Source organism: Poecilia reticulata, chromosome 4 (assembly GCF_904066995.2).
Source record: "Poecilia reticulata chromosome 4, P_reticulata-male-v2, whole genome shotgun sequence".
NCBI classification, from domain to species: domain Eukaryota; kingdom Metazoa; phylum Chordata; class Actinopteri; order Cyprinodontiformes; family Poeciliidae; genus Poecilia; species Poecilia reticulata.
The window spans coordinates 8,714,965-8,735,779 of NC_088833.1; the positions used below are offsets into that span (position 1 = coordinate 8,714,965).

Sequence of the window (20,815 nt, forward strand, 5' to 3'; positions counted from 1 at the left end):
TTCGCTGTATTGTGGTTTGTGCCATGCGTGCAATGTATCAAATGGAAATATTGTGACTATCAAGAGTATAGGTTTCTATAGCAACCATTGCCCATCTGCATCCAATTTGCTGAAACCTCAGTTTCTCTTTACGCTCCTAAATGCATCACTTAAACTCCTGTCATACCGCTGCGGAAAATTACAGAATTGTTTACCATGCGGGATGAGGACACCATCAGAAACACAAAGAGTGGCGGAGAAATCGGAATTTAGCATCAAGATCTGCAGTGTGAACAAAGTATTATTCTTTGTTTTGGAAATGAACTTGTCAAAGATGTCGTCAACTTCTGCATTACGTCAAAAAACAGCTGAAAATTTTGGATTCACTGATCCAGTTGTCGAAAAACAGCTAAATTATAGCTGAACATTGTCATAGTGATAAAGAACAGATTTTAAATGTTGCCATATATGTTGTGTATTGCAGTAAATCAAAATGACATTGAGTTTAAACTATATCACTGAACCCTAATTTAATTGTACTCATACTCTTCTATAAAATCAAAATATCACAAAAGATGTTATTGTATTGTTTATTATAAAAAACAAATGATAAGTATTAGCACTTATTGATAGTTGGTGTCGACTGTTTTATTATTTATATTGATTGTGTGGTAAGGCCATTAATACATTCTTAAATGTGATTAAAAAGAGGTATTATGTGTTGTTAGTTAAATACAATAACATAATACAACTACTTTAATAACTGATTTGAAAAGTTTTATTTTTAAAAGCAGTATTGACATGAAGTCAGAGGCCTAAAATCTACAAAAGTAGATTGTGATCGATTTTTTCATCGTCACTTTTATCATTACACCACAAAATATTACAAAATATCCTGATAAACCTTAACGTTTATAATTCCAACCACTAATTAAAATGCATATTTCCTGTTTGCCTTCCTTGCAAAGTGAGGGATACAAGTACCATGTAGTCCGTTTCGACATGTTTAAAGCTCTTTTTTTAATACTGTCGCAATATCAGAGAGAAACAGAAGTCACACAAGCATAAAAGCAACAAAAATGTAGTAAAAAGAAATTTAAAGCGGCAGAACACAGGTCTTCAGAGATAACTGAACAATAAAGCCCAACTGCAACCTTTCTGAGAGTTTAAAGGCACCGCTCATTCCCACTTAAGACTCTTACTCAGGCCTTGACATTTCAAAATGAGTAAAGGCAAGTGGTTACGCTGAATGCGCTGCGGCTCCAACATCCTCACAGCCTCAGCAGGAGCTTTTCAGGTCTTTATAAATGCTTGATGAAGCCTTTCAAATGTTTCAGAAACCCAACATAAAGCTCCTGCCTCCGTCCTCAGATTTGTTGGAGCCACGTGGCAAGAAAGCACGAGTCCAAAGCTGCTGCCAACTTACCAGGTGATGAAAGGAACCGGGCAGCATTACTATTACCTTTATACATGATGGGGGGGGGGGCACATTCAAATGGACTGGGTTTGTTACGGCAAGAAGCCATTTATTTCGTGTATCGTAAAGATAATACTTGCAGAATAAAATGAAAGAGAAAAGGAGTCAGGCTGGAGACATAACCATGTTTGTCCGAGAAAGTAGAAAAAAAACAAAAAAACAATGGCAGTGTCAAACCAATTTCCCATTCAACTGAAAAAACAACAACAACAAAAAAAACCTAACCAGAATTACATTTAAATGTCTTTACTGGCGTGGCTTCTACTTTGACAGTGCATTCATTACTATTACAATAAAAGTGACCTCCAGCTTCACAGCCCTGATAGCCTCCAATTTCCAGCAGTGGCAGAGGAGAGGGGCGTCGCTGAAAAAGGCTTGTGGATGTCGCCCAGAGCCGGCTGAAAGGAGTCAGACGCAGCCTTGGCGGGCGCCTCGTGACTGAGTGACTCGACAGATAGGAACAAAACAGACTATTTCTCTCTATTATTGTGCAAATACTTTTTACCACTTCAAGGAGAAAATAGCTGAAGACTGTTTGTACAAACAAGAGAATAAAGCCTCAATTTCTGAGGCTTGAGGACAAACTTAATAAAAAAAATAAACACCAACCAACTTGTGTAAAGAAAATTATATTTTTTAACCTTTCATATGTGATGTGTTTTATCCTCTTACACTTTGAAATCCTTAAGTAAAGTGCAAAGCAATTAACTAACTTGCACTGAATTCATATTCACACTCTTTAGATTTTTGTTTGTAAATCTTATGCAATATTCCTTCAAATTTGCAAATATTCCCTAAATTAGGCTGGTCTAATCAGATAAAATCCAGTTTAAAAAAATGAAAGGTTGTGGTTGTAAAACAACACAATATTAAAAAGTTAAAGGCTGATGAATATTTCAGAAATATCTCTGCTGCTCTGAGAGAACTGGATGGAAATGTCCTCTACAAGAATATGCTCACATATGCGCACACAAACACAGCTGCAAAATAAACAGATCCATTAAAATCAGTGTTATCATACAGCGTGCAGTCTGAATGATGACCTCAAGACACCTGCAGCATTTAGCCTGTGGTGAAGTGCCTGAAACTGGGTCATGTTTGGGAACCTCTGGAGTCTATCTGGGGTTGTTAGTATTACTGCTGTTTTGGCTTCATTCCTTCGGCAAAGACGGCTGTTACTGGCGGTGAAATATCCAGTCTGGTAAATAGGTCAAGTTTATAGATTCACCAACTTTCTCAAGAGAAAAAGTTGATGGATAACTCAGTTCAGGCGGAGAAAAGTTCATGTCGGATGGCTTGTAAAAAAAAAACATATATATAGGTCCAATTTAGGTTTTTTGATATATGCTTGATCAGACTAGACAACTCTAGAATAATTCTTTATTTGTAACACAGTGTGGAAATTGACAGCGTAACAGCATCAAAGGCATGGGAAAGTAGACATGAAACTTAAACGACAAAATAAAAGAAATTACACCAAAATAGTGCAAATATGTCAATATAGTTTGGTTAAGTATAAAATAACATGCTCCAAATGGTACAAGCAAGTAGATTAATGTCTGTTTTGTTTAAATTGTGTTTTTACATGTGATTAAGGTATATTGTTCTCACCGGGGCAGATCTAGATATAAAATCTGCTCCTTTCTACCAAAAAGTCTGTTTCTGACAGGAAATGAAATGGCTATTTATTAAATGATAGCACGTTGAAGATGGGATATAATTGCTGACAAAAGGAAATTCTTGTTTTTTTTATTCATATTTGATAAAATCAGCATTTATTAAATTATTTACACCGTTTTTAAGAATGAATAGTGTGGTTATTATAATTCCAAATCCACTTTTTGTACGTTTGGGCAATTATTTGTGAAGATTTGTCACCATAATCTTTAGTTTTCTTCACATATTGAAGTCACGTACAGATTTGCAACTCTAAACTCTTAATTTTACTTCCAGTTACAGGAAACTTGTTAGTAAAATTAAAATATCACTCCAAAATTTAAATCAGTCGGGGGTAAGGAAAATATTGGAAAATTAGAAAAACAGAAACTTGATCTCATCTTTTAATTGTGTTTTATTTTTAAAGAATTCTGAGAAAAAAGTCAGATTTATTTTTCTTTCAGTGGCCCTAATCCTAGTTTTTGGTTCAATAATGTTCTCGAAACTGAAGAGAAATACAAACAAATGGTGTCCTTGACTAAAGGAGGCTGTTTACTTCATCCAAACAGCAGCACATAAAGGCTCTTTGATGTTGTCGACGCTGCAGTGTTGCAGGCGTTAACAGGATTGGGCCGGGTTCTGGTTGACACACGGACACATTCACAAGTGCGGATAATCACACAAATACCCCCCCGACTGGACCCGCAGCTAAACACTGTGGACAAATCAACAAATCCACGGTCGACATCAACAATGTCGAACTCATGCGTGAATATGTACGCCGCCTAGCCAGTGTTTGCTTGCCTAACAGAATTAAGCTTTACTGTTGATGAATCTCTGTCACTGAAGTGTACATAAGGGTTTCTATCAAAGCGTTGCTGCAGAAGGACAGTTTGAAGGTGCTTGTGACCCTTTATAGAAAACGAACACTTGCAATATGAAGTCCAATTTGAAAAGGCTTTATGATACACGGCGAAAGCAAAAATAATAAGAGAAGGTAAACGTCGATTCTACAACATATTGGTGAATCACTCTCCTTTTATTGTGCTTAGGAAAGTAAACATGTTTCTCCTCAGTACTGAAAGGACAACAAATTTGTAGAGCGAATGCTGTTATGTTTGTGCAATTTTCAATCTCACTACGAAGGACAAGTTATTGTGAAGCTATGTCTGGTTTATTTTGTTTCAATCCAAGAAGGTAGAATACTTCACCCAGAACATTAGAAAATAAAAGAAAACTGAACAAAAACAAAGCAAAACAAAGCAAAAGGAGCATACCTTCATCGACATCTTCTTCCTCATTATGGGAGGTGACCTGCTCCCTTTCTTCAACGTTTCTTTCTGCTTCCCTCTGAAGGCTCACCACTTCATACACAGCGTCACTCTGACTCACCCTGTCCGGGGCCTGCTGCGTAAACAAACACATAATCACAAATGTTTAAATGTTGCACTTGTGTAGCGCTTTATCAAGTCAGGCAACTCCAAAGCGCTTTACACCACATTCACTCATTCGTGCACATTTTCACACGCTGAGCTCCATTGTATTTGCAGACTGACAGAAGTGAGGCTGTCCACCACACCAGTGAGTAAAAAGATTGAAAATAATTTCACAAGTAGAATGTAGAATTTCTGTGTCCATTTAGTCACTTGGTAAAGAAAAAGAAACAACAGTTGATTCCTATAAAACGAATTAAACTGAAGCACTTTTTAAATTCATATTACAATATTTTAAGTGGTCAGAGTGTCTAATGACATTGATGACTTCCTGTTAGCTAAAAGTTTAAAACAACTGGAACTGCAACAAGCAAAGGTGGACAAGGACGCAAGTTTTTCTTGACACCATGTAATGATGATAAGGAAAGTAAAAAAACAAAAATGTTACTGTTAGGAAACTGCAGCATTTTTGTGAGATTAAGCTGCATAAAACAAAAGGATTACTTTTTCACATAGACATGAGCAGGAAGGTTATATGTGGCCACTACACATTTATTTTGTTTTCTTTTGTGGTTTTGTTTAAAAAAAAACAATAACAAATACATGTCAAAACTGACTGTAAAGCAGCAAGATCAAGATTATTTTGGTGCAACATGAGCAGGTAGTGGATATAAAGAACTTGATTCAATCATCACAGCTTGACATGAAAACTAGGGTTAGGGTTAGGGTAAACTGGAAATAAAGTGACTGGACGTTATCAATTAGTCTGTGATTTTTATGTTTTTTCTTAAAATACATATTAAGAAGGCACGAATAACTTGAAGAAAAGAAAATTCCCACTTAAAACTATAACATTGTTTTATTGCTAAGTTAACAACTTCAGCTTATGAAGAATCCGACTCAATGCAACATTCTTCTCTAAAACTAAAACTAGCATAGCAGGTCCTAACATGGGCCTTAAATGTACCTAAAGGCAATAAAGAAAGTGTAAGTGAACAAAGATACCATCAGATCTGACCTTCTGTGTCACAGGCAGCTGATGTTTATTTCTAGTCTATTCAATTACTTTGGTGCTAGTGCCCATCTCTTCCACCTAGAGAAAAAAAAATGGATCAATGGGCTGCATTGATCCGCCCACTCGCATGGCATCTAATGACTAACTCAAGTCAGAGCCGACAACTCGAAATAGCCGAGGATATCCAGCCTGGACTATTTCTGGAAAAATAATCTACAGAGACTTGAGGAAATAATTTGCTTTGGTTTGCTGCGGCCTCTTCAAGAGATTAGTGAAATACATAAATTATTCACACCGATTTAAAAACAAGAGAAATAAATTTGGCAAAAAAAATAAATAAAAGGGCTCCTGGGACATATGTGACATGGATTTTGAATTATGCAAAAATAATCAATGCGTCAAGAGAAGTGAAACATTTTCGGCTTGTGCCACGTAATATCAATGTATGTGCACAAAAAATCTTCTACTGATTAGTTACTAACACAATATTACATCTACAAAAGATACATTCTGTGCTTTTCTGTGCAGATTGATACATTTCTAAGTTTTATGATTGTCCACAAATTCAGTTAATATTACAGTTTTGCTAAATTTTACTGAAAATAAACATTTATTTATTAAAAACTAAAGTTACTATGCAACTGTTTTCTATAACTAATAAATATTTAATTCAACAATTAAACCAACATATTTAAAAGCATATGTTTTATATCTAAAACAGGCCTGTCTATCAGAAATAAGTCAGAAGAAGTGATCACAATAATTTTATCAGGAAGATTGGGAGGGTTAGCAAGCATATGCTACATTATTTTATTGTGATGTACAACAGGTCTCTCTTGTAAATGAGATAATGAGTCTCAAGAGACTTAGCCAGCATAAATAAAGAATTATATATACAGAGTATACATTTGTCCCTTTTGTGTCTTAGTAATGAAACTATTTCTGCAGACTGAATCATCCAAAAATCTCATATGCAACAAATATATCAATTAAAACAATCAAAGCATAAAATATGCAATAAATTAAAAGACTCCGACACCCACTATTAATAAAATGTCTTGAAGTTAATTAGACCTTTCTGCTTTTCTGGGGATCAGTTGTTACATTTACTCTGTAAGCAATCAAGCTCCTTTTAGAGGAATTTAGTTTTTGTCCTTTGATTTCAGAATCCATATTATTACTGGAGATATTTCAGGTGTTTCAGTTTATTACAGCTTTAAAACCAAGGAAGAACATTCAGCACTGGCAGGCTTGTTTAAAAGAACAGCAAGTGGTTGAGCAAACAACTCCTATAGGTTAACAGACGGGTTAATGGTACTTCATATTAATGTTTTCCTTCCAAAAATAAGGCAAGAGGATTGCATATTTATTGTGTTTTCACCACCTCTGATTGTCATCTTCAGTGGAAACTTCTACACAATATTATCTTTTAATTAGCTTGGAACCACAGAACTAGCCCAGCACCCTTCCATTTACCGAAGAGATAACAAGAGAAGCAATCAGGCGAACGAGTCAAAGCGCTGCTGTTAATTACCCAAAAGCAAATAATGAGACAGAGCCTCTTATTAGCTTTCACAATCCAAAGCTTCCCCACACCTCACTGATTCACCAGGTCCCTGTGGCCAACTAAAAGATTTGCTTTTTAAAACAGAGAAGAGGAAGCTTATGGCTTAACGGTTTGTTTAAGCACCAGCAGAAAACTGGTCTGGCAGCATGTGTTCATGTCGGTGGGGACATGAACACAGGAAGTAATCACACTCATGTCTGAACACTTTAGACGGCAAGTCAAAAGGTCAAGTGTGGATCTTTTGTGTCTGCAAATATAAACAAAATATTTTAAAAAAATACAGTGTGTTTATCCGTTTTTTGTTTTGAAGGGTTACATTGTTTTAAAAGTACATTACATACTTGAGAGTATTGGTCATTCTCCAGGAATCCTGAAGGTGAAAGATGCTCCACAGCCATTTTTTATTGTTTTATATTTTAAGTGATTTTACTTTACGAATGTGAAAAAAATCGGCTAACAATTGGAAACAATCTGATTGGTTACCTGCCGCTTCTTTTTTGTTGTTGTTATTTTGGGTCTTCATTGTGTAAAGTAGTTTTTGCCTTGTTGCTATAATGTGCTCCACAAATATTTGCTTTGCCAGTCAAAAACTGGACTTGTACACTCGCCTTGTTAAAAATTTTGGACTGATTGCATAAATTTTCCTGGTATTTGATTTTATTTTTCCATCCTCAGCAGCAGGAACAGAATATGAATCAATCTTTTTGTGAAAATGTGCAACTAGCTGCACTTTTCTACTCTCCTGTTTTAAAATATTAGTAAAAACCTGTTTTACAGTGATTGGTGGGATGTCACATTATATATAGATATTGAATGCTGTTCTCATAACTTCTTATATTTTAATTGTCAATAGGGAAATTGTAATCTGGTGAAATCCTTACTGGTAGGTCAAACCTTATAAAATTCAAAGATCGGATAACATGACAAAAAGTCTGACTGGTGAATCTCTATTTTGTTTTTTTATTCCGTTTCTCTTTTCCAGCTTTACCACTTTACTTTTGTAAATACCTGGAGATAAAAAAAATGTTCAATATACATTAAGATTAATAATTTATTAAGTATTTAAGATGCAATGGAAGCACTTCACATATTTCCAGTCTGCTTTGTGAACCTCTACATCACAACACTTACCCTCCAAAATGAAACTCTGCCTGCCTCGGGAGAACAAATCGAGTTCAGAATTAACACAATCTGGGCCTTTTTATCCCCCTGACACCAATTCTGAAATAAGTCAATCGACTTAACATGACCTGAGTAAAACTGCAAAACAATAAATCACTAATAGCCGACAGCTGACAGATTCGTCGCCAGAAGCCTCAACTGACACTCAATAAGGTGAACTGAGCTGCTCAGGTTGGCTTTTTAAATATTTAATAATGCCTAAATGCATTGGCTCTGCTGCAACACAAACATTGCTGCTTTATATTTTACAAAAGATTAATAATTCATTGCTGACAAAAATGACCAGGAACATAGTTTTAGTTAATGCAACAAAATCAGTGTTTGGGAAAATAGGACCAAACACTGATTCTCAAATTTTATAGCAAGATTTCAAAACCCAAGCATCACAAGAAAATCCGGATTATTTTAGCGATTTATTCTCCTGCAGATATTAACCCAGCTTCGACAATGTGCCAGTACTAAAAAATAATAAAAGACATTAATGAAAAGCGAACCTATAAGTATATTTTGTTTTTGTCAAAATGTATAAAACAAGAAAGTAAAAAAAAAAAGCAACCAAGTCAAGAACAAAGTGTCTTTATGCCTCAACACTTCGTTATCGAGCTTCTTTTTTCCACTGACTGATGCCGGGGCACAAAGCATTTCACAGCCAGTGAATCATACACACCCACATGTCGCGTAGGTTCATCAGCCAACATATTTAATCATAATATAGGAATATATAAAGGCTCACCATGTAAGGGGAGCAGATATTAATAGTTGCAGCAAACCAACCTGCCGCAGCTTGAGGTAGAACGTTTCGCTGAAGGTCTTTCGGCTGAAGTACCAGAAGCGCTCGTTTGACGGATAAACCCTGACGAGAGTTTCCAACAGGAAGCGAACGGGTTCCACCACTTCGGTCACCACCAGGTCCACCGCCACCGTCATGTAGACCTGCTTATCTGGAGATGGAAACAAACAAAAATAAAGTTAACATCTGTGTTTGTTTTCTTAGGAAATTCAGTCACTAAAATCTGTTTATTTGTATAAAGCTGAAATTAAAACTTTAGGTATACACTAAAACTGTTAAAGCATCTGCACCTCTTAGATAGAAAATGTTTCACATTTAAACTCCTAAATGAGGTTTTTAGTGTCAAGTGTTTTTTCCAATAACTGTCTTACACAAACATATACTCAGATTTATCTTTGTCCCAGTTCATATTTTACATCTTATTAACATTTTATTAAGACAATCCTTCATTTTAGACATTTGACCTACAGTAGGTGTACACGTCATCTGGAGAGCACTGATGAAGGAAAAAGCAAACAGAAATACATTTCCCTCAGATAAACATTAACCTCATTAAGAAAAACTAATATTCATTAACTACGTCCATTACAGTTACAGTGAAAACAACAATAGACAGAGAAAATAAAAACTAAAGTAATAATAGTACATACTAATACTAATAATAATATACAAGCAAATAAATAGAGGTGTAAGGGTTTTAGTATGAATCCTAGTTGAATGTTTCCTAAACTTTGCTTTTAATTGATAAAGGTTACCCAAACTGGCTCCAACTAAAATACAAATACTGAGTTAAGAAGCTGCATCCTGTATGGACGCCACACCCCCTACTGGATAAGAGCATGGCTCCAATAACCTGCTGATAAAAGGATAGATGTGCTGTTAACCAACCAGAAAACCTTTTTTGAAGACAAACCTTTAGGTGTGTCTTCATTCAGTGGCTGGAAGGCGGCCATGTTGGGATTCCACGTTCCTGTGATGATATAGGCTTTTCCATCTGAGCTTTTTCCCATTGATTCCTATAAAGGGAGTAGAGTTATAAAATTAATTTTATCCCCAGCAATATTTACGTTTTTATCTATAATCTTGCAATAAGACCAGATTTGTACCATTAAAGGCTGGTCAGCTTTCATGTTTCTATTAACTAATCAAGTCTCAAAATCAGCATAATCGATGGTTTATTTGATAAATCAATACATTTTCGCGAGGCGTTTCACATTAACAGCCACATGCATTGATTTCTGTTATAATTAAACCCTTTAAGGCCAGTAATAAAATGAGTCAAATGAAGTCCCACATACCATGTCAAGAAGATGCATGTCACTGTTGCAGACTTTCTGCCCGGGACTCAGCAGCATCCCAAAACACCTTAACAGAAGACAAAGGAGGCACAACCCACAAATCAATACCCACTAATTCCAAGGCAGAGCTACAGCCTGCCTTCATCAGTCAAGTTAGCTGAGAGAGAAAAGAAAATGGAGGGAAAAAAACACTCAAGATGTGAATCCACAATCAAGATACAGCATCATATCTATTCCGGAGATGTTTCAAACGTCTTAGCTTGTACTTTACATTCTGATTGGATCCAATTACCATTGGATACTTTTTTTTTTATTATTATTATTATATAATTTTTTTTAAAGGTTGGCTCTACTGACCTTTATTTTATAGTTAATTGACAGGAAAGTTGGTAATGAGAGATGGGGAAAGACATGTAGCAAACGTTGCCAGGCCGGGAATCGAGCCTGCGACAGCCGCGTCGAGGACTAAGGCCTCCATACGTGGGTTGTGCTTAACCCCTGCGCCACCACAGCACACCCACCATTGGATACTTTAAACTAGGAAATTAGTTTTAATATGTCTTAACCACAACAGATAGAAAATAGTCTAAGAGGTCTCTGTTGTTATAGTCTTTAATCTTGCTCCTACAGAAGCTTAGTGTTTGGTGATATGGACAGAAAACAAAGCTAATTTCTTGAATGTTTAATCTCAAAGATAGCAGATGTTTCAATATAAATGTAAAGAACAAAATGAAACATTTTAATAACAACCAATGGGATTTATATAATAGCAATTGTCAAATAATAGCGCACTTAACGGGAGTAAGCTGCATGATTTGATACCATTTGTCGGGGTGCAATCAGCGGCTAGGGCTGCAATAAGGGTGACGTAAGAAGAATAAATAATAATAAAGAAACACTTTGTTAGGTGTAGAACATAGGTTCCTGCCATGCATTGCATGGGCAGGCCCCAACTAAACAATTTCCTTAAAAGAATTGCAGGACTTGATGGAATAGTAAACTTGTAACACATGGGTGTTTAAATAACATGGGCAGTAATAATTAAAAGTCCAAGCAAATACAAATCAAGTTCTTACTACTATGTGTAGCCTCTTCTATGTCTCATACATCTTTAATAAGCTACAAAATCTCACTTAAAAGAGAGATTTCATTAGGTCCTTTCTCCACTTATATTATGATGAGAGTAGGGAGAGAAGTTTTGGCCCAAGTTCCTTCAAATTATCTCTCAATAAGGTAAAGTCCTCTCATCTTTATGTTGCAAAGGTTTTTCCAGTTTCTGACCCAAACTGCATAAGGATGCATTTTTACAGTCTAGCTAATCACTGAAGCAACATTTGTACAGTCAAAGCACAAAGTACAACCTGTTGCAATTATAATTGCAGAGTTTTACATATCTGGACATGAATAATCTGCAATTTGCAAAGTTCTAATGTGGCCTCAAGCTTAGAACAAGAGACGCGAATCATCCAATCACATCAATCTAAATAAAATAAAAACAGGCAAGGCCAGAATTAAAAAGGCATGTGTGAAAATGTAGGTACACACCTCATGTCTCTGCAGTTAGCTGAAGCATCTTTATCTGTCTTAGAGGAATTTTAACCCAACATCGCTTCCCTGCTTGCATGACCCAGTTTCAGACAAATGGTTTCATGTTTGGTTGTGGAATATTTTGGTGTCCTGGTCGACCCAATGAAAACAGCCATTGGTGTGACGTGATTTTGTGGATACGCTGAGTTTAACATGCCAACAACCTTGCAGAGGCTTTTGCATGGTCTGACTGTGGGGTGAATTTCCCCAGAGTGTCTATTCCTGGGAAGACAGGCGGCAACCGTCCTAAATGGTCTCCAATAACAACAGTAATTGTTTCTCTGAAGTCACTGTTGAAGTCTTTACTCCGTGGAACTGTGTTAATATCCATTTTGTTGTTTCCAGACAGGGAAACTAAACTGCTGTCACAGAGGTGGTCAGACTCGCTGATGAAATCCGAGAACAAGTCTAACACCATTCGACTGCCACAAAATATAATGAAAAACTGAACTGTATTCCTAAGGAACAGATAATAATATATATGTATATTAAGTAAGGGTCAAAAATCAATGTCAACAGACATGAGAATAATCTCTTTGAAGAACAACAGAGGTTTCAATGTCTGAAAAAGAAAAAAAAAAAAAAAAAGGAGGGCAGCTTTTTGTCTCTGTTTGATGGCCACATAGGTGTGAAGATGAAAACGGGGAAATGACCTAGTTTTTCCAGTGGTACTCAAGCATATAAACATTTAAACAGTGGGCCGCAGAAATCTGAATGTGACTTTAAAAAATAGTCTGCACTACTGTTCACCGAGTTCATGAGAAGCAAGCATTAAACAGCCAGAATATTCCATCCTTCTTGTTTATTTTAGATGTCAAACAGAGACATGTTGAAATCCTTTATACTGATTAAACCAATCATCCCCAAAATACCAACACATAAAAGATAAGTCCATAAACGTTTTGTGCACCATTAACTGGGTTAATGCTCCGTTGTACAGAAGGAATAAATGAGTTAAAGTATAAGACAGGAAAGGTTCCATAATGGCATGCAGGAAAGTGGAACTATGTCTGTACTTTCAGTACAACAATTTAAATATCCAGTTTTTAAAAACAGAGTCAGAGCCTAAAGGTGCAGACTCGTGGTCAAGCTAGCCTCAAGATTTTTCAGACTGGTTTATGAAAATAGGATTATTTATTCATTGAATTGTTTATCCCAAAAGCTAGATTATGACACTATGGTGTATCACCATGCCAGCAGTTGATGAGCTATCTAAAAAGCACCCAGTTTCAGGGCGACGGAGGTGGAAGAAATTGTTCCTGAGATGCTGGAGGGTTTGAGTATTGTTGGCCAGCTGATTTGCCTCTTTAATGTTGCATATAGGACTGAGGAAGAACCTGCTGAGTGGTAGGCTCGGGTGCTGGTCCCAATTAAGTCCTTAGAAAACTTTTTAAACTAATTTGAATAGTAAATTGAGTTTTGTGTGTAACTCAGAACAATTGGAATGTATGTGACTGAATTGAAATTACTTTCTTTTTTTGTAAAACATTTGTTGTGTATTGGCGATCCTCAGTATTTTACTTTCTCATTTGGTAAGAAAGTTACGATCGTGCCTCCTCCTTGTCTTAATTATTGCTGTATTGTAAGTTTGTTATTTTATGTAAAGTCTCTTTATTATATCTCCTGTCTCCATTTATGCCTGTATTATGGGTTCAGAGTTTGTTTTATACTGAAAACCATTTTAATACCAACCTTTCGATGCCCAGTTCCTTGTTGCACATTTGTTGAACAGAAACCAGCACCTTCTTCTGGACACCCTGTCGCAGCTTGAAGTAAAACTTATCCCTGTCCTTTGGCACTGGGCTGGGAACAAGAAAAAATATGAGTTATGAAGACCCGATATTTACATACAATATATGATATTTTTCTCCTCAAAGTGTCTGCCATCAAATCAGAAAAAACTGTTTCCTGAATTAGTTTGAATTACTACATTTTTTTCTATTTGCCAAAACAATTAAATATATATTTTTTTACATATTTACATTTTTGGTAATCCAACCGTCTAAAGTCAGACAATGACAAATCAGTTGTGTGTTTCTTTATACTGTTGGAGACACAAATACCTGATATTAATTGTGAAAGTTACCAAGGGTACTTCAATATAGCTTTGTTTTTTTAACTCTGTTCATTCTCTGCTGCTTTGTAAATGTTATATTTTCTTTACATTTTACTTAAGATGTCAAAAGTTATCTACCTTTGACAACTGACATAAAAAAATTGGCCAACCATTTTTTCAATCATTAGGCCAGCAGAGTAAAAATTTTTAACTGCAAAGTTGATATTTTCTGTCCAGAGTTCTGCTACTAAAAAGACAAAACAGGAAACTGTGTTTGTGCATTTGTGTGTGTCTGGGTGTTTGGACCAAGTACTTGTAGTTGCCTTTGCCATCATCTTCTCTGATCTCCAGAGAGATAGTGAAGGTGTAGAGATCTCCGTCAGGCGGGCCAGAAAGCGCCGTGTCCCTGATGTCTGCTCGTTGTGAAGAGCGCCGAAAGGCTGTGGAGAAACTGTACAGAATGCGGCTGACCTGAATGGAAAGAACAAGAGGACAGAAAAACAAGAAAGGGAGAAAATAGAAAATTGAAAAAGATGTTGCAAAATAAATACCTTACAAGTAAACAGAAGGAAAAATAAAACTGGAAAACTAAGAAACAAATTGAGGGGAAAAAAAAAAAAAAAAAGACAATAGTGCCCCCAACTGGCCAACAACAGCTGGTACAACTAAATATTTTTGAAGCACTTTGGAAGTTTTTACTAGTCATCTACGAATGAGCCACGTTATTTAAAATAACTGCTGGTCTTCACCCTTCTTCCTTTTTGAAAAGAAAACAGAGTCAAGTAACACTTTCCCTACACCAAATGTTTTCAACTTGCAGGATTTCCCAAGATAATCAGAAGTGCCATACATATTTTGTAACTACAAAAAAAGTTACAAATTTTTATTGGTTTCACAAATTTAAAATGGAGTAGTAAGATCCTGTTGTATATTTAGAAACGCGTAGTCTGAAGCACGCTTCATACGGACAGGAACTGGACTAACAAGTACAGACGCCTTTATTTAACTAAATGCAAATCTACAAGCTGCATAACCAACTATTTTGTACAGATCTGTATTTCTGTTGTGATTCCACTGCATTTCTGTAATGGCAACAAAGACCAAGTCATTGACAGGATTAACAGCTTCTGATGCTGGAAGAGAAAATAATAATTTTTAAAAAGTATTTTGGATCTAAAATGTTAAAGAATTGAACTAATTGAGCCTGAGAAACTTGCTGAGATTCTGTTTAGTGTTTATGGGCTAAACAAATTAAACTCACGGCCTCTTTGATGTGGCAAGAGAAGACATGAATCTGGAAATCCTCTGAACTTCGGTAACTCTCAGTGAAGGAGAAACAGTCGCTTTCCACAGAGCCCTCCCGCCCACGGGCGCAGAACAGCACCTTGTAGATGGGGAAGGAGGCGATCTCTGTTCCCGAGGCCTGGTCTACAATTCTGAGAAGATGGAAAAGACAAAAATTACACACAATATTTCTGCTATTGTACATGAAGCTGATTGTTTCCATTTTTGATTTACAGTTGAATTATTTCGTAAGGCCTTCAGCTATAAATAATCAGTGCATAAATGGCTGTTTTATTCTTATTTTAGTCAACTGTCTCATTTCCTCTAGTGTGTGTTTTAAATTCAGTGTTCCCTTTTCATTAAATGAATGAACATGGCTAAAAGTTTCTGTCAACTGATTTTGCTTCATGATCTTTGGCACATTTTTTCATTCTTGGAAAATGACCTCCAAGGTCATTTTCAAAAGACCTTGGAGGTCTGAAACTTTGTGTTAGCTGATTTACGTAAAGAAGAAAGGTTAGATTTGATAATTGGGCTAAAAAGTCCTTATCTTGTGATTTGTATTTTAAAAATGCCATTTCATCCAAGTGTATATGTATCCATAGGACAGTTACACATTAAGCCTTCAGTCTGAGTTGAGACAATATTTGAGGTGAAATATTTTGTGTTCGAACTTTGAATCAAAGCCAAACACAAATTCATACACCATGCTTTGCAAAAAGTAGTTTTTCCAAAAAGGTTGCAAAAAGTGCTTGCAAAAAGTATTCATACCCTTTTGAACTTTTTCATCGTTTTCCCACATTACAACAACTTCTGTTAATTTAATTTTTTGATTCTTTTTCCAGTTCTTTTCAAAACAGCTGAAGCCCAGTCAGATTGGAGCATCTGTGAAGATCAATTTAGGTTTTGGCATAAAACACAAATAGTTTGGGTTTGTACTTTACTTTTCCCAAAAATCATACAAATGAATCTAAACCATAATATTGTAACTCTGGCTGCCTGTTTAGGGTCGATGACTTCAGCCTTTTAGACCCTCTCACAGGTTTTCCTCCTATATTTAGCGTCATCCATCTTCACATCCACTCTGACCAGCTTTCCTGTCTCTGCAGAGGGAAAACCTCCCGACAGCCTGATATTTCCATCCGCACTTTTACTAATAGCTGTGGTGTATTCAGGGGTATTTTCCACCACACGTAGCATTTTATTTTTGGCCCAAAAAGTTAAACTCTAGTTTCATCTGACCGGGGAATCCTCTATCAACGATACAGTGTCGCCTTTATGCGACCACAGAAGGCATTTCATTTGGCTTCCTTTAACAAGTCAAAATCTTGAAAACTTTTAAGTGTGGACGGCACAATCAACATTTGTCCCAAGTTGAGAATCTCTGCAGTTCCTCCAGAGTTCACACAGACAACTTACAACTTCTCTGACTGAAGGCCTCCACACGTGGTCTGGCAATTTAGTTGACCAGACATGTCTTGGTAGGTTTAAAGTTGTGCCAAACGAATCAAGTTATTTAGTTAGTGAATGTAACTACCAAACTCTAAATAGGTGATGTTTGGTGGACTGTATTTTACTAAGGCATATTGGAGAAGAAAATGGAAGTAGACACACATTAACATCACACTTTTAAGACTTATGAGTAAAAAAATGTTTAAACCAATTTCTCACTTTCATCCCTTGTTAGTCACAGTAAGTCCCAGCGAAACACACTAAAGGAGTAAAATAGTGAGGAAAAAAAAGTTCAAGGGATGTGAATATATTTGCAAACCACTGCATGCTAATATTTTGTCTATGCAACTTTCAAGTCTCTCAGTGTTTCTTACAATTAGACTCCTTAATCTGACCTGACAGAACCATCTGGACCACAGGGAACATGCAGTGTGATGGGAATCGGGATGGCGCTCTCCGCTCGCAGGGTCGCCATGGCTCTCTGCGCCTCTGCCTCGTTGCGAGGGGCTTTGACCCACGTGCAGCCCAGGTACGACAGCTTGTTGAACTGGACGCTGTCCTCCTCTATGACACTGGGACTGGATGGTGCCGGACATGCTTCTGTGTACAGACAGACAGGTTTTTCTCTTAACAGTTTTGGCCACTTGTTGAGAACTTGAGGTGAATTTTTCTTTCCATGTCATGTGAGCAGGAAACACTCTTTTACCTAAACAGACAGCGACAGAAAGAGCAAAGCTGAATTCGCAGCACCGAGAAGAGGATGGCGGAAAGATGTGTTAGAATGATAGAGGAAGTTCGAGGGTCTTCTCTGAAATAACTTCCGATCTGAAACTTTCACACCAACAAACAGGAAGCAGAACAATGAACCCAGCAGCTGAACTTCCACTGCTCACATGCTCGCTTTTATAGCATGCTAACAGTTTCCCCCTCAGTCTCCCTGCAGCTGTCTAGCACACCTGCAAAATCATACTGACGACACTGCCAGTTTTTGTTTAAATGGTGACCAATACTTCCCCAATAATTTATCACGGTCTTAATTAGGGGAGTAGCGATACCTAAAACTCACTAGTATCACATAGGGCTGGGCAATACATCAATAACAATAGATATCTCTGTAAACACATGATCGACATCAATAGGTAATACGTCTGATAGAATATTCAATAATTTAATTCAACTCCGATCCAGAACCACGCAGCATTCTGGGGGATGTAGGCAAATGAAAGGCTTTAGCTGTTCTCACTGCCAGCTAAGCAAGTTTGATTACATCAACTAACTCACTCATTCTTTGGTTACCTAGCAACAACCTGTTAAGTAACTTGTGGTTGCCTAACAACAACCTTTACCACAGTGCAGCCACCGCTTAAAAATAAAACCAACTGCAGGGAGTGGAGGGAGGAAATAAGTGCGACTGTAAACTTGTGTCACGTCACCAGTTAGGCAGTATTCCAGATATTTAAAACAAAAAACGAATCAATAATTTTCTATATAAGCTGATATGAAACTCTTGTATCATATGTTTTTCAGCCATATCATCTAGCCCTAGATTCACAAGAACAAGACAGGACGAGACTTTCATAATACTTTCAAGAATACCTTAAAAATCTAATTTATGTCAAAAAGGCCTTTATTCTTCATTTTTTTCATTTTTTGTCCAACTCGACAAACTGAAATCTTTTTCTTCCTTTTTATCTTTTCAGACCTTAGAACAGTGCTTCAACCATGAATGATCTGCAGTTACAACATTTTCCATTTCTGTCCTCCAGCCATTGGTTGTTTTAGAGATGCTTTCTGCCTCCTTCAGAATCTGAAATATAGTGTTTACATATCGGATATGCCTTGTTTATCAATCTGTCGCCATTTACCACTCCTACTTTGAACCCAAAGTGCTACTACACAAATTATTTAAGAATATTTGGAGCATATTATGTTAGAATTTCATCAGGTGAAGTCAGACTTACTGCATCTGACTAGCAGTCACTTCAAAGAGAAATATTGTAATGCTTTAACATTACAAGATCTTGTACAAAGAGATTTTGTTACAGCCCTAGACCTAATGCTTAAAAAAAGTTTGTCTTTTTTCAGGAACATAATAAAGGTTTCATAAATCTCAAACTGTAGCTCAAATGATCTATCTTACCCAGTTCAGGTTTGACTGGACTAGATAGTTCAGGTTTTTGGCAAGAGATGATTAAATGTTGCCCCCAAATCATGAAAACATGTCAAACCAGAGCTTTAATAATGCTAATCAGATGGCAACCTTACAAAGCTGCTGTGCAGTCATATTTACCTGTGCAGCTAAACGAATCCCCCACTCCAGTGCAGAGGTAATAGAGAAAAATATTAAAGATGACAACTATCAGATGAGTTAAACAAAAAGAAAAAAGAAAAAGAAAGTTCAATGTTCATGTGTGGCAAATGCCCAGGGCAGCACTGTCTCGGGGGCTTGCTGACTCCTCAAGTAAAAGCAAAAGTGCATTCACCTTCAAAGTGGAACCTCACAGTGGCATTAAATAACGCTAGTTCTACATTTGATGTGGTCTATAAGATTTAAAAATAACTAATTAGCTTTGCTAGTAAAGATGTCTACACCAACTTGAACTAAAAATAAAAGCTGAAAAGCTGCATTTACATTTAAAAATGTCCCAACATACCTCGTCTTTTTGCCGTTTTTGGAGCAAAACGCTTCCTCCTTCTGAACATTGCTAACCATTTGCTTAAAGACAGTCATAGTACGTGCTTGTTTCCTGTGTGACAGATTTCATCACTCGCCGTTTCATTTCACCTGAACTCATCCAAAAATAAAAAAAATTATTTATGCTGGACTTCCTCTCCTCTGATGTGAAGAATCACATCTGCTTTTTATTTTGTCATAAACATAATGCAGGATCATTAAAAGCAGTTAAAGTGGAAGAAAAAAAACATACTGAAACTATCCAAACAAGTCAGTCAGTGACACAGAGGAGTTAAAGCACAGAGCATCAGAATCCCTTAGGGGTCACCCTAAGATTCTCACTGTATAATAACAGAGTAAAAATACATCTTTCAATGCTGGGAAATAAAGATGTACAGCTTGAAGCTGTAACTGTATTTTTAAAACAGTGCTAGCTTTTTATTCCTTCCCGAGGCTAGCAGCCTCTCAGTATTCACATATACTGCAGTAGGCAATTTAACAACATTCAAAAACAACAACTAAAATAAATACAGCACAATATAGTACAATAACAGGCTGCTTAGCAGAGGATCATCAAGTTCCTACAAAGACGATTTGTTTATTCAACTTTTTGTACCTTTTTAAATTCAGAAGTTTATAGACGTTTCACAATATTTGGCTGAATAACCTTTCAAATGTTCTTGCCATCCTTCCATAAGTTTCTCACAATTGTTTGTGAGAAACAATTGGTGCAACCGAGTCAAGTTTGTGTACCAAGTTGCTCAACAAATGGTCTGTGCCTGAAATCAAGGCTTTGTGATGAACACTCAGCTGATTGACTTTGTTGATGCTGTGCCACTTGGAAGGCCCATTTGTGCAAGAGCTTTAACTTCCTGGCTGATGTTTCAAGATGTTGCTTCAATATTTCCAAATAGTGTTCTTTACTCATAAAACCATCTATTATGTTTGTGTAGCACTCCATCCTGCAGCAAAACATCCACACAACTGGAAAGGTCTTCTCAGGGTTGCAAACTTGCCCCATTTTTCCTTAAATCTGCTGTATGTATCTTTAGATAAAAAATGTAGATTTTTAAAAAATATATCTTTAAAAAAATCACTATGTTGTGACACTATAATATGAGACAGGTAATCTGTAAAAATATCTAAATTTTTGTATCATCTTTGAAGCAATGGCTTTAGGCCTATATTAGTACAGAATTTATTTAACCTGTGGCAAACGGCACCCTCTTACCAGCATCAGTCAGCATTTTCAGAAAATTTGTTGTTTTTCCTTGGGATTGTCCACACATTAATCACCAAAAAAATCACATCACAGAAAACCCCCTTCTTAATAGTGTGCTGGGTGGACATTCCCCTGTTTTTACA

At 36.5% G+C, this 20,815-nt stretch overlaps 1 protein-coding gene across 1 annotated transcript in view; it reads right to left on the reverse strand.

Moving 5' to 3' along the window:
* Positions 1-20,815, reverse strand: part of rabgap1l (RAB GTPase activating protein 1-like) — a 112,728-nt gene that overhangs the window by 83,010 nt on the left and 8,903 nt on the right. The window contains exons 4-11 of the mRNA XM_008406579.3: positions 17,172-17,376; positions 15,302-15,476; positions 14,354-14,511; positions 13,677-13,787; positions 10,398-10,464; positions 10,013-10,115; positions 9,084-9,250; positions 4,390-4,519 (exon numbers count right to left, since the gene is read on the reverse strand). Of these exons, the coding sequence (XP_008404801.1) occupies positions 4,390-4,519; positions 9,084-9,250; positions 10,013-10,115; positions 10,398-10,464; positions 13,677-13,787; positions 14,354-14,511; positions 15,302-15,476; positions 17,172-17,376 (1,116 nt within the window). The remainder of the gene's footprint in view (positions 1-4,389; positions 4,520-9,083; positions 9,251-10,012; positions 10,116-10,397; positions 10,465-13,676; positions 13,788-14,353; positions 14,512-15,301; positions 15,477-17,171; positions 17,377-20,815) is intronic.